At 33.3% G+C, this 15,208-nt stretch overlaps 1 protein-coding gene across 1 annotated transcript in view; it reads left to right on the forward strand.

Moving 5' to 3' along the window:
• The window catches only part of LOC106458220, a 44,170-nt gene that overhangs the window by 16,507 nt on the left and 12,455 nt on the right, over positions 1-15,208 (forward strand). The window contains exons 3-5 of the mRNA XM_013917695.2: positions 11,108-11,248; positions 11,964-12,097; positions 14,851-15,063. Of these exons, the coding sequence (XP_013773149.2) occupies positions 11,108-11,248; positions 11,964-12,097; positions 14,851-15,063 (488 nt within the window). The remainder of the gene's footprint in view (positions 1-11,107; positions 11,249-11,963; positions 12,098-14,850; positions 15,064-15,208) is intronic.

The raw sequence follows: 15,208 nt of genomic DNA on the forward strand, positions 1-15,208 counted from the left end.
CCTAGATTCTCACCTGTTACAAGACGTTGCACTTTGCTCACCAGGCTGGGGCAACGATTTGTTACAGGTCTCTTTATTAATAATCTTAGTTCACCGAGTTGATCGATATTAGTTTTTGTTTTTTGCTTTTTCTGATGTCATTATATATTATGGATATCACGATTTTGGAAACTCTAAATCTCCTACTTTAACACGTTTTTATTATTTGAGTGTATGAATATTTTGTGTCGAAAAGGGCTGTTACACACCCTTCTTAAAAGTGACGAGTGCGGCCCGAATGGTTAGCGTGTCGGACAGTGGATTCGATCTACCATGGCTTACGCCACATTACCTGCAAAACAAAATCCAATCACATCGCGCCTCGTACTTTTGAGCTGTGAGTGCATTATGAAAATGACGGTCAAGTCCACTATTATATTAGAGTAGCTCAAAAGTAGGCAACAGATGGTTCTGAATACCTGCTTGTATTCTAGTATATCACTTAAAATTTAAAGACATCTAGCGCAGATAGCCCTCAAGTAACTTTGCGCGAAATGCAACAAACATACAAACCCAAAACCGATCAATTTTCAGTAGCCATTACACAACATACCTATGTCAAAATGTAATTCTGATACATTCTGCTCCACCACGACTTCCTATTGGCTGTGGTTGTCACGTGTTTGCTGATTTGGATATTCAGATTGTGGAAGTTAAAGTAACCTAGGAATGCAAATTACAAATTTGACAAAATAATTTGTTAAAGGTTTGTGCGAAATTAAGTCCGTAAATCAGTATTTGCATTGAATATTTTCCTTCCACGTTTATTTTTTTACGTTTTCAATAAATTACAAATGACTCTTTCAGAATTTCGTTACAACTGTTACAATATTTGTGTTAGAAAAATTGTAATATTGTTCTAACAGTTCTGCTAGTCGTTTCTGAATATCAGCTGTTTCCGTAAGCTTGAATGTTTATATTGCTTAAATTCGGTGTTCGATCCCTGCAATGGGTACATCATCGATAGCCCACTATGCAGTTTTGTGATTAAAAACAATACAGACAAACTGAGCATCGATATGGTACTAAATTGTTGTTACTTTCGGTATTACTTTCAATAGAATTATGGGTAATAACAAAATATGAGACTTTAAAAAACAGTTTGGAATTCGTCTGGATTGGTTTCGTTTGTTTTTAATTTCGCGCAAAGCTACAAGCCGTCCCTAATTTAGCAGTGAAAGATTAGAGGGAAGGCAGCTAGTTATCACCACCCATGGTCAACTCTTGTGCTACTCTTTTTACCAACGAATAGTGGGATTGACCATCACGTTATAACGCCCCCACAGCCGAAATGGCTAGCATGCTTGGTTGGGATGGGGATTCAAACTCGCGACCCTCAGATTGCGAGTCTAGAGCCCAACCATCTGGACATGCCGGCCCCAATTAGTCTGGAAAGAAAATGATGAGCAGAAGTTTGAGAAGTGTCCGTAAATCATCTAAAAGTCATTATTCTACTGCTTCATATGTCTTCTTTTAGTTCAAGTCTTGAACTCATCCATACGTGTTTTAAGTAGCACGATGAAAATGAATGGTCATCCTGTTATTATGTTGATGCAACTTCAATATTTGTTAACTGGAAACTGTTTCCTGCCAGTTTTGCTATATGCGCTCCGAATTTGTTTTTAGCTTCACAACGCTGAACGATCTCATCCGAACAAATCTTTAAATCGATAAAGTGGGCGTGTGCACGTACACACAAAACTCTAACACATACATATACGTGTATGCACACATAGGAGGACCTGCTTTTTCTTCAGGCGTTCTTCTTCGTAGACTTGAAGGAAATACGAAATTGGAGAAGCTGAATGTCACCCTGTATAACAGCAGCGTGTACAGCGCCATCTACAATTCTGTCTGTAAGACGTATTTAACAATATAGCTGATAAGCTACCCTAGACTTCGAGGAAGAATAGGTAAACTAACTACACACACGATATATAGTTGCAAACGTCAATAATTATCAGCCTCGCAGCACAAACTGTTACTATGACAACCGCATAGAGAATAATGTCAAGTAAACAGGTAAACGTATCATATCCTTCTTGAGAAATGATTATACCAATATTTGTTGCTTTGATGTGTTAGTTAGCGAAACAGCAATAATATTTTTTATTTTTTCGGTGTTAAGCACAAAGCTACACAATAGGCTATTTGTGCTGTGTCTACCACGGGTATTGATTTTAGTGTTTTGAACCTTCAGACTTATCGCTGAACCACTGGGGGTGGTGGTGGGTGGATAATAATAATGGCAGTAATAATAAAATTTTTCAAACACTTTCATTGTGTTGGAAAACGTTACGTGCGCTTGACAGTCTCCCAGAGCGGTCTGGTGGTTAGGACACTCGACTCGCAATTTGCGGTTCACGCGTTCGAATCTTCGCCACCGAACATGCTCGTCCTTTCAGCCATGGGGGTGTTATAATGTAACGGTGAATCCCACTATTCGTTGGTAAAAGAGTAGCCCAAGAGTCGGCGGTGGGTTGTGTTGACTAGCTGCCTTCCCTCTAGCGTATCACTACTAAATTAGGGACCGCTAGTGCAGATAGCCCTTGTGTAGCTTTTCGCGAAATTAATACAAGTCTTCTTGGGCTGAGTGTGGCCAAGTGATTAATGTACCAACCTTGGATCTACGGGTCCAGAGTTTACGTACCTTTACCGCAAAGAAACAATAAATAATAATAATAAAAAAAATCGCGATTTAAACTTTGGGGCCGTAGTTGCTTCAAAAGTCGATGGTCAAATCCCACTAGTCGGCGATAGTCTAGCAGTTCCAAATGATGGACGACTTAGCGCAAACTTTTGAGGAGCTTTGCGCGAATATCCGAAATGGAAACAAAGAAACAACAACCAAAAAAGCATTCTTCCTGTGTTAACTATTCTGTTTTTATGCTTAGATTCTACTGTATGTAGCCCCACAGTGGCACAGCGGTATGTCTGCAGACTTACAACGCTAGAATCCGGGTTTCGATACCTGTGATGGGCAGAGCACAGATAGCCCATTGTGTAGCTTTGTGCTTAATTACAAACTACTGTATGTAACGCTGCCTATCGGGCAATAAGTTTATCTAAACTTTTCAAGAAAGCGACCTCTAAGCTGTACACCAGTCAAATAATCACCAGGTAAAATGACAAAATCAATCAATCATTAAATCAAATAAATATTGGTATTTAAATATGTGAAAAAAAAAAAATATCTAAGTTCCTCCGTAGTTCGCGTCACTTCGCGCTGCAAGTTTTACAAATTCTCAAGAATTTTGTACTTCTTAAAATGACCGCATGCTTCATGACTTCTAATGAAGGTGGGTAATTTCCTCCCTTTCTGTTAAAACATTAAGCCTAACGTTCCGGAATGGCATAACAAGGTAAAAGGGCGGAGGTACCAAGGATTTTAGGTGTGACGACAATGTGTAAAACACACACCCAACGACTGGTTTGGCGTTCTCTCACTGTACTCCCTCTCCCAATCAATTCGTTGTAGCTTGGGAGCTTATGAGTGAATATAGTAGCTAGGATCGCCCGTGAAAACAAAATAAAAAAGCTTAGAATTGACTTGGAAATTATGACCTTGACAAAGAAAACTGCCAAAAAATTTACATTTATATTCTATTCAAGTTTACTTGGGGGTTTTACTACACTCTTAAAAACTCTATTTTATATCGTGATGTAGTGTACCACCATCAAGTAATTATATTTTTAATATAATAAGTTATAGAAGATGCAGTCATGGGATGACGTAAGACTAATAGAAAAAATATGAAATAGTACGATGTATCTTTCCCTATATAAAACATTTATGTCTATATTATTTGGGAAACAATATAGGATACTCTTACAGTTCACGTATTTGTGGAAAAAATCTTAAATAAAAAATAAAAAGCCCCTTTCCGTAAGTCTACAGGCTTACGACGCTAAAAATCGGTTTTCCATATTCATAGTAAGCATTGGACAGATAGCTGGTCAGGTGGTTAAAGCGTTTGATTCGCAATCTGAGGATCGCGGGTTCGAATCTCCATCCCACCAAAACATGCTCGTCCTTTCAGCCGTGGGGGCGTTATAATGTTACAGTGAATCCCACTATTCGTTGGTAAAAGAGTAACCCAAGAGTTGGCCGTTGGTGGTGGTGACTAGTTGCCTTCCCTCTAGTATTTCACTACTAAATTAGGGACGGCTAACGCAGATAGCCCTCGTGTAGTTTTGCTCGAAATTCAAACCAAACTTGTAAGGATCAGTAAATTTATTAATCAAATTTAGTGTCATTTCATGGCTGTTATTTTCGCTCTTTCTCAATACATAGATGTACGAGAAAAATAAGGTTGTATTTACGTTTATAACTCACTGATCACTGTGGTGAACAATGCTGCCAGTGTGAGGCACTTTTACTTCTTGCTTATCTGGAACTAGTAAGTTATCTGCACAGTCTGGGCTGTACCTATGTAACGTAGTTGGACAAGCTACTGAATATCTTACCTACACCTTAAATCAGGCCATTTGTTCCGATTGTTGGCTCTCTGTGTATCTGTCACAACTGAAAACACTTTAGGATAGAAAAAAAAGAACATTTCACATCAAATTGCAGAGGTTGTAAAAAAATATAGGATTTGAAAAAGACACAAAAGATCTCGACTATTTAATGTGTTTTTTTTTGTTGTTGTTGTAATAAAGTATAGTTTTGGGACAAGAAAATAAATGTCACTTTTTTATGGATCCTAATTATCCAGCCTGGTTGCAGAAACCAAAATAAAAAACTGGCACCTCAAGAATTAAAAGCTTCAAATTCTAATTGTAAAACATATCTTTTATAAGTTAAGTATTTCCTTATAAAACCACTTCCTTTATTAGTAGAACTGTAATGATTAAGGCATTCGACTCGGAACTTGCAGGTCGCGAGTTCGAATCCCGTCATCGAACATGCTCGCCCTTTCAGCTGTGGTGACGTTATAAAGGGACAGGCAATTCCACTATTCATTGGTGAAGAGCAGCTAAAGAGTTTGCGGTGGGCGGATCGATTAGCTGCTTTCCCTATAGTACAGTGGTTCCCAATTTGTGAGAAAAGCTGTTAAAAATTCAGCTAAGCTCCTCCATGCGTTTTCTTGGGGAAAAAAAATGTAACATAGTATCAATAAAGCAACATTAACCAGCTCATTAATTAAACAAGTAATTTTTTAATACTGATAGTTCTTTTAATTGCACACTCAGTTATATATGTCTTTTATTTGACAGTGAAAAATGGGAAAACAAGTTAATTATTAGTTAATAAAAACAGCTTGTTGGGTAGACGGAATCTTTCAAAAACATGGAGTCTGTGGGGGAAAAAATAAAATAAAAGGGATCCTTTGTGGTCAAAAGGTTGGAAACCATTGCAGTCTAGGATAGCACTTCTAAATTAGGGACTGTAGCGCAGATAGCCCTGGAGAAGCTTTATGCGTAATTCCAAGTTATAACATTATCAGAAAATGTCTTATGAAATAATAAAGCCACTTATTTAGCAGTGCTTATGTAGCCACCTGTCCAATTATATTTTTCGACGATCATAAAAACTTTGAATCCAAAATAACTATTGTTGTAGTGTGAGCCCACTGAAGACATAAAAAACAAAACTAATTGATATAATGAGAAACTAAATACACGACTGAAATGAGCAAGTACAAATTGTTTTTATATATATATATATATATTATAATTTTGAATGAAATAAGTATGTTTATGGGCGTATATTTTTATTTTGTTGTCCGCTAGGGTAATAATGTCGTAAAATCATTTAACTATATAACTATGAAAGGCGGTGAAATCCATCAGTTATTACAAATTACAACAACAAAATAAAAGTTTAGATCAATCCTAGCACAAATGTTAAGCTATGCTGCTACACTGTCTTTGTGTGACGTTTATGCGTTTTTAACATACGTTCAAGGTATTAGTTATAATTCAGATCTAACTAGATCAAATATATGATTCCCATTGAGATTGTGTTTATGGAAATATTAATAATGTAAGTTCAATAAATCAAACTATAAAATTTTCCAAAATTCAAGCGGGTATTATTGAGTGTATAAAAATCGTACCTATTCTGCACACATCTACTCTAACTATTTGTGATAAAAATAACGCTAAATTGACCTAATCTTCAAATATAAAACCCAGCTTACAAACTTTAATCATCACTCATACATGATTTTAAGTTAAGTCGTTTTTAAAGCACGCCTACATATGTAGTACATAATTTTATGTGTAGATGCGTTTTATTTACAGAATCTGTTTGAACTCCTATAGGCCTAACTTATAATTCATAAGGTATTTAAAAACACAATTTACGATAACACACACATATGTTTTTTTTTATTTGTTGTTAAGTACAAAGCTATACAATTGGCTATCTATACTCTGTCCACCACGTGTATCGAAACTCCATGTTTATCGTTATAGACGCACTGACTTACCGCTGAGCCACCTTGTGGCAAAGAAAGAGACAAACATTTTGAAAATAAAGTGATACAAAAAAAAACAACAAAAACTTAATCAATAACAATGGTACTATTTTATTTGATCAAAGAACCAAAAATTAAAGAAAAATATTTGAAAATTCCCCGATCCTTTTTTGTGTGCAAGTCACTTTTAGAAGCAGTCGGAATAGAAAGTAACAATAAATACCTGAATATTTTAATATTTTTTTGGAATAAGAGATTTTTTAATAAAATCAAATAGGGTCAAAATATTATTCTCAACACTCCAAGAAATTAAAATATGAATATTGATAATATCTTAATATATTCGAATTTGTCAATTATTTAAAGCAACATAAGACCCCAACAGATGGCACTCGGTTCCAGTTTTGTTTGTTTTTTTATATAAAAGAAAAATGAGTATGTTTGTTTTTTATTGAATAGCTCAGGTGTAAATACCTTAAATTTCATTTTAGTAAATATAATTGTCATGTGTAAGATTAGTTTTAAAATAGATAAAATGAACAGCGTTGAAAATGAAAAGTAATTTTTTCTTGATTTTTGTTTATTGCGAGATGTTTAGACCGAGAAATCAGAGAATGAGGTTTGAGAGGTTTTATTGCAGTATTATTACTGCCACTGTTCAGTTTATTAGAATTATTCTCAACTGAGCCTTCAAGCAAACGATTTTGTTTGATTATAAAGAGCCAGTCATGAATTTTAAAACAGTGTGTGATCACGTATATTTTTGTCTCTCCCTTACAAAATCCAAGCAGCAGTATAACTTAATTAAAAATAAAAGCATTCCACCAGATTATTTTTCTAAGTTCTATTCGAAACTAGTTTGAAGAATGAATTTTCGTGCATCATTCGTGAGTGATGAATTTCGAATGCATGATTTTCCATGTAGAACTGTGAAACAAAATATCGTACAATAATCAAAGAGTGTAAGTAGGTTTTGTAAAATTTTAGTAACGCACTAATGCCATGATATATAAATACTTTAGTATGTGAACTTCTATGAGTTGTCACCAACTTGACAGGGTATTGTTTTTTGGTATGAGAAGTAACTTAGACTTTGGAACTATGATTGTCAGTACTTTCATAAAACTTTCTTATTCAGTTACTGCCTTACAATCTTGATGTTGATGTAAGTGGAGTAAAAGAAAAGCCTTCATTTGGTTAAATGACTTTGCTAACAATGAATGTAAATATAGATTGCTAGAATGTTAAGTTACAGTAGTAACTGGTATATAATCATTGTTACTTTAGCTTGAGGTTTTTAAGGGTTAATTTTTGAGATGTCACATTCTGATAAGTCATTTTAAAAACTATGTGAAATGTAACTTGTAGGTTAAGATTGTAACATTAGACTTTTAATAAAATAGGCTATTTGAGATTTGTAACTTTGCAAATGTGAACTGTATGTTGCATACTTCTCAAATAGTAGTGACATAATTTCTAATTTTTAAATATAATTACATGTTTCAAGTTATTTAAAGCAAGAATCAGTCTAGTACCTTTTGTTTTTCTGTGTTTACCCAAACTTATTGCATCTTTTCTGTGATGAACCCATTCAGACAGAACTGGTTGTTCATTTACTAAACAGTTATAGTATTTGATGTCTAAAAAATCCTGCAATAGTAATTTAATCTTTTTTTTATGAGAAAATTAAATCAGATATGTTAGTTTTGTATTTTATGTTTTTGCATAGTATTGTATTACTACAAAGTTCCTGGTTTTATAAAGGTAGATTGTATCAGTATCCTGTTTTTCCTTTTCCCTATTTTTATATTCTCAGCAAAAGGCCTAAAAAATTTAAAATTCTTGTGTATAATAGTTCCAGATTTTCTTTTTTTTAATTCACTTATATATAACTATTTTCTATAAAAACTGCAAAAAATATTACTTTATTTATTTATTTTAGAAAAGTTAAGTTTAATCCAGAAGCCTGCCATGTAGCTTTTGTAATTATTCTTGTGTTAGAGAACTAACATCACTCAAACATTTATTAAAGATATTTAAAAGATGCAGCAGAAGAAAGGTAAAAATCCACTTATTAAAAATTATCAGTTATTTGTGGGGGGTGGGATGGAAGAGGCAAACATTTATTAGAGCCAAAGCAGAATAGCCACTTAAAATACAAACTAAAAAGTTGCATTTTTGGCCGAGAAACGTTATGTAATAAATTTAAAAAATGAAATTATACAAATATTTTTAGAAAGTTTTGTCTCTTGAAACTTAACCATTCAGACTCAAGTTTCAGTACATTTTATGAAAAAAAACAAACAAACAAAGAGAGTACTATTAATTGTTCACTTCACTACCAAACAAAAAATATTTTATCAAATGCCTTAAGAGAAAACAAATAAGTTGAAAGTATGTAGTAGTATGGGAGTTTAAAACCTGAAGTAGCTTTATTAATAAATCAAAATATATATAACTAAGCACACATGAACAAATCCAAAATGTACATAAAATAAATGTGATAGTGAACATAAAGAAAAAAAATGATGAATGAAAAGTGAGCATTAAGCTACAGGTATTCTCTTGATGGTTACTTATCTTAGTAATAAAACTAAACACGTAGATGCATATATTCCCTTGATGGTCACATGTTTTAGTAATGTGTGTCTGTGCTGGATAACAGTGCATTATTACCATTAGTTCATATTTCTATGAGGAAGGCTGAAACCTCAGTATTTTTTGTATTTTTTCATGCTTTTGTGCTCATTGTTATATATATATATGACATGTATATTTTGAATTATTATCATGTCTAATTTAATTTTTTTCTATGGACAAAGTCTCTTCAGGTTTTTAAACCTCACACATACCACATTATATACTGTAAATATGTCTTTTGTCACTTTTATGAATAGAAATAAAGACTTACTATGCTTATATGGTACCTCTCAGATAACCAGCAGAACAGAGAAGTTAGGCCCACTAACAACAGGAGGTTCTCATATCTTGAGCTTGGGTGCATACTTCCCACCAAGTTGTAACAGATAGGATGCAGAGAAAGAGACAAGACACCTGTTTACACAAACAACAGATATTTATTAATATTCATAGTTACAATATATGTAAACAATACGCTACTGTACAATACACTAAACAGTAAATTATTGGGCAAATTATTGTGTGTGATTGAAAAGAGCTGAAGAAGACTTTAATAGAAAATATGAAGTTGTCATGCATGTAGCTCCCCCTTGTGAGTTAAACTAAGTAAGATGAAGGAAAATACTAATTGAAAACATGCACCAAATTAAGTTATATACCACATTTTGTTTAACTGTGTAAACAATCTCTGTGAAATCCAAGATCTTATTTGTACTTCATCAGTGAAGCTTCAAAAACACTTTTAACTTTAAATGGTAGAGCCAATGCTATGCTCTAAATCCATTCACACTTAATGTGAACATATGGCAAAACAACACTTTAAACTTTGCTCACTTAATTCATGCATAAGAACAATAACACGAGTAAGTTTGTGAGTTGCTTGTACTGTTAATATGAAAGTTCAAATGCTACGAAACTACTACAGAAACTGGAGATTTCTGCTGAATATTTATGGACTCATGACTGCAAAAACAACAGAAAAAGTAAGGGGAAGTGAAAACTATTTTAAAATTTGTATCAGGTCCTATAGAGTTTGTAAAAATTCTGAACTTCCAAGTCCAGACGCTGCCTTAAATATGTCAATAAACTCTCAAGTTCCTGATAGAAGAAAGCAGTGATTGGTTCTTGCTAGATAAATTGGCCAATGGGCAGCAGAGATCAGTGGCAATTCCTTTTGAAACTACTACCTGATTTACCAACTTGAACAACTCAAGCTCATTAATTTAAAACAACATTGTTATTGTTGTAAGACAAACAGATGAGCAGCTTTGGCTTCCACTTGAAGAAAGTTAAAGTTAGTAACTCACTTGACTTCCTTTCTGCATCTAACCAGGAAACTATGAAAAACAAAATAATTTTACTTTCTAAATAAAGAGGTGGAAAACATATAGTACAACCCGGTACTACAGTTACAGTACAAATTTTATTGTGGTTACAATAATCAACCAAATTTCATGTTCTTGTTTTTCAGATAGTTGGATTGAGTAAATAAGATTTTTCCTACTTCAAAACTAGTTAGGTTTTTCTGTAAATATGTATAGTTGGATTGAGTAAACAAGATTTTTCCTAATTCAAAACTAGTTAGGTTTTTCTGTAAATATGTATAGTTGGATTGAGTAAATAAGATTTTTTCTACTTCAAAACTAGTTAGGTTTTTCTGTAAATATGTATAGTTGGATTGAGTAAACAAGATTTTTCCTACTTCAAAACTAGTTAGGTTTTTCTGTAAATATGTATAGTTGGATTGAGTAAATAAGATTTTTTCTACTTCAAACTAGTTAGGTTTTTCTGTAAATATGTATGTGTTTCGTAATGTTTATCATTACTTTTCCCATATTTTTAAGGTTTTCGAGGATGGAGGATATTCATATATGTGGGGCTTGTAAAACCCATTTTGGAAACATAGAAAAGTTTTTATTGCACAAACAATGTCAATGTCCATCACAAAAGAAATTGCTTCAAATACCGAGTATGGGTTTAACTTCACCTCTTCATTCATTTAGTGATAAAGATTATGAAGTTAACAGCTTCCTCGAACCTGATCTTGCAAGTTCTGTTGTACACGAACAGGTGGTACTTAATTGTCCGAACAATCATAAAAGTGCTGTAAATGGAAGTGTTTTAAGTGAAAGAAAATCCCTTAGGTATGTGCAGATAAAAGAATTATACTTTTTTTTATGGTGTCTTGTTCTTTTCCTAAGATTAAATACTAATTTACCTAACTATAGCATAAAAGAAATATTTTTAAAAGGTGAATATGTACTATATGAGTGTGCAAGCATCTCGGATGTTTCATGTTTCTATAATCTTAAGGAATTGAGTATTTCAACAAATTTTCTACATTTATTTTTACTCATGTTCTGTAATTGATTACATTTGATAAGAAAATGCCCCAGTATTTGGACATCTTCAACTAAATTTCATTGCCTTGGTATAAACTGGTCAATTTTGTATAATGTAGTGTTTTATTGCATATATGTTACTTGTATATGTATGCATATATGTGCGGAAAAAAATAAAGATATGAGATTTAGTCATATAATTTATTAAAGTTTAATACAGTCAAAATAAATTAGTGACAAAAGTCTTGCCTTACAAATAAAAGTAAGGGTAAACATAGTTTAATCTCAGTAAATTCTTTTCAGAATATTAACAAAAAAAAAAAGGTTCGTTCACCGATGTGCATAAAATAATCTGCTCATAAAAAAAACTTGTCTCAAGAAAAAAAGTATTAATTTTGACTATTCAAGTGGTAATCACATTAACACTGGTTATTAGGAAAAGTTTTGTTCAGTTTAAAATTTTGTATTATTCATTTGAGCAGTGGTCAAACTACAGTATTTAATTTTATTTTCAAAGTGTATGTAACACCACTCTCCAGGAACACACAGTTGTTGTCCAGCCTCCTTGTATAACCTCAGTTGTGGGATCTTCAGCTAATGGGATAGTGCACCCTCACAAATCAGCTGTAAAAGTGCACTCTGCATTACGAGGTAAGCTTTTGTTTCTTACTTGGAATGAAGGAACAGCCTGAATAAGTGAAAGAATACAACACAATGAGTGGCATCTCTTAGATTTCCAAATAAAAAATAAAGCTTCTTATGATAATTTTAAATTGAACCTACAGAAGGACCGACAACTGAGTTCTATAACACCTACATTACCTGATAACAAAGCCTAAGTTTGGCAAATGGAATAATTTCCTCTAAAAATCAAGTATCTGTTTTCTCTTCCAGTTTACTTAATGATTTATGTATGACCGTTAATCACCCAGTAAAATATAATTCTTTTCTGGATTTTATTGCTGCCATAACCTGTAATGAACTAGGTGAAAAGTGATTCTTGAGAAGTAAGCTAAGCTGGTGCATGCGTTATCATCTAAACTATTGTATAGTTTTATAAAATAGAGATCAGGTTCCACTGGTATGCTTTGTAAAATACCTCTATTAATTTAGTAAAATAACTTGAAGGAATTATCTACTTTCCTATACAGCAGCATTAATAGTTATTTGCTTGATAAACAAATGAATGGGTCTATTGAGTAAATAACTCGACACATTATTTCTGGATAAATTCAGAATTAAATGTTTAAAAATCTTGATCTTACAAGAACTCCTTACTGCTTGATAATGATACTGAATTAATCTGAGGAGACAGTGTAGTATTTTTCTATATTTTCACTTTGTAGTATTCATAATTAAAGCATTAAATTTTATACACAAGTTCTTTGCATATTAATAACTCATCAAATTATTAATTTTACTAATTGAATGGAGTACAAGGGTAAAATATGAATTTCTTTGCTCGTTAGAAAGTACTGGACATATAGAGATAGCTATTTATGAAGACTGGGAACATTTCTAAAGTAGACATTGTGCTTTCAGCTTGACAAGTTGCATACCTTACACACCAGTAGTATAGTAGTTATTTAAAATGGCATTATGAGTTTAATTACAATCTGTAGAATCTTTGTAATTTTTTTTAAAATGAATTTTATGTGCATTAACAAAAGGTTCAAAGATTACAACTTTTAAAAAGAATCCTTGATAGAAGTTTAGTTAAATTAAAATGTGAGATTTTTCTTCTCATATTCTGTAGGGGGGAGGATCTTATGCAGCTTCCAAGGAGGCTAATTTTCAAATGTTTTTAGTAGTGTAGAGGTAAAAATGGACCTGTCAGGACTTAGTAGTTAGGGTTTCATTCTGTGAATCTGAGGGTCCATGGTTAGTGTTCCATTGCTACAAAAATGCATTCTGCACTTTGGGGCCAAAGGTGCACTACAGATGTTGATTATATTAAAACAATTTTGGGCCTCACCACATTATTAGAGTCCATATCACAGAGTTTGGCCATGCTCTATCTGACAACTGGATATTTTGATAATAGTCCTGCAGAGTAGTTTCCATTTGATAATGATACATCAGAAGACTGTTATTTCCAAATAACATTCTCTCTTCCCTACTGGCTTTCCATAATCCATCTAATGTGTGAGACAGATAGTTTCCCAGGACCCATTTCAATGGTCTAATCACATGCAATTCCATAGGTGACTTGACCAGTATATTTTCTTATACGGAACACCATGAATACTCATTTTATTCTCCATCTGTTTGGTATGTGATGGTTGAAAGGATATGATGTTGGACAGCTTGCGTACATGTGATTTTGTCAGTTTTCCAGGTAGAGATCCATTTTGATTATGTTGCCTGGGCTTTTGCTACTGATCTTTATGTTTGATGATTCTCACCCGTTACAAGAAACAGCACATTGTTTAACATGACCTATTGTGGGTCTCTTTCTGGATGGTCATGGGACTCAAGTCATATTCCTTTGTTTCCAATTCCATTAGGTACTATGTATATCCCCATCTTGGTAATTCTAAATCCCCAATCTAAACATACTGTTACGTCTCTGGTCGTTTGTTAATTTCCCGTAAAAATTCCTTCCGAAAAACTTCAGCGATACAAGTCCTTTCTTAAGTAAAACTAGTTTATTCTTTCTCAATACAACTTTGCAATACACTTAATTTTCACAGTCACTTTAAACACACGCTATAATTCACAATGATTCTCGCACTTACTTACGGTCACTACCGCGCTTGACTCAGTTGTCCGTCTTTATCTCTGCCTGTCTGCAATTCAATTCCGATTCATTGTCTGGTGCTCTTATATACAAGAATAGAGGGCGCCTAGCAAATACTGGATTATTTGTGATGTTCCCCGATCTTTCCAGAACTCATTAAGTGTTACCAGCATCACGTGACTTCCGCTGTCATAACAATATTTTTATGATCTGAGTGTATGAATATTTTGCATTGGAAAGGACTGTTAAATATCATTCCCAAAAGCAAACAGTTTTCATTGGCATCACACTGTGCTCACAATTCCAAGTAGTGTCAAAATTTGGTTCTGATACAAATCATTCCTCTGAGATTTTGCACAATTTGATATTCTTATTCAAAATTGTTTGGGGGGGGGGGGACCCAATGAAATCCCATTACTCAGTTAGTGTAGGTCTAAGAGTTGGCAGTGGTTGGTGTTGATTACGTGCCTTCCCTCTAGTGTGACAACTCTAAATTAGGAACAGGTAGCTTTGTAAGAATTTCCAAAATACACAAAAAACATATAGACAAAACATTGAAATGAAATACCTAAATGGAAAGTATTAAAATTTCCTAAATATTACTTGAGTAAGCTATGTTTAAAAACATATATTTACACATTTATTTTTTCTTGTTACTTTGTAGGAAAAGCACACCAGGTAAAGAAATACAAGTGCACATTCAGGAATTGTATATTTACCTCAGCCTATCCAAAAGACTTCCAGCGACACCAGAGAACCCACTCAGGTGAAAAACCTTTCACTTGTGAAGAATGTGGGAAAAGTTTCAGTCGGTCAGATAAGGTGAAGGCTCACCAGAAAACTCATACTGAAGAAAGACCTTTCAAATGCACTGAATGTAAGTGTTTGTTGATTAATAAACAAAAATCTGGTTTTTCATCTATATATACAAAAAAATCAAACTGAAGTGTAATTGTTTCTAACCTTTCGATATTTATTGATTTTATCTATAAACTATATATATATATATATATATATATATA

This window comes from Limulus polyphemus, unplaced genomic scaffold (assembly GCF_000517525.1).
Source record: "Limulus polyphemus unplaced genomic scaffold, Limulus_polyphemus-2.1.2 Scaffold430, whole genome shotgun sequence".
Classification (NCBI taxonomy): Eukaryota; Metazoa; Arthropoda; class Merostomata; order Xiphosura; family Limulidae; genus Limulus; species Limulus polyphemus.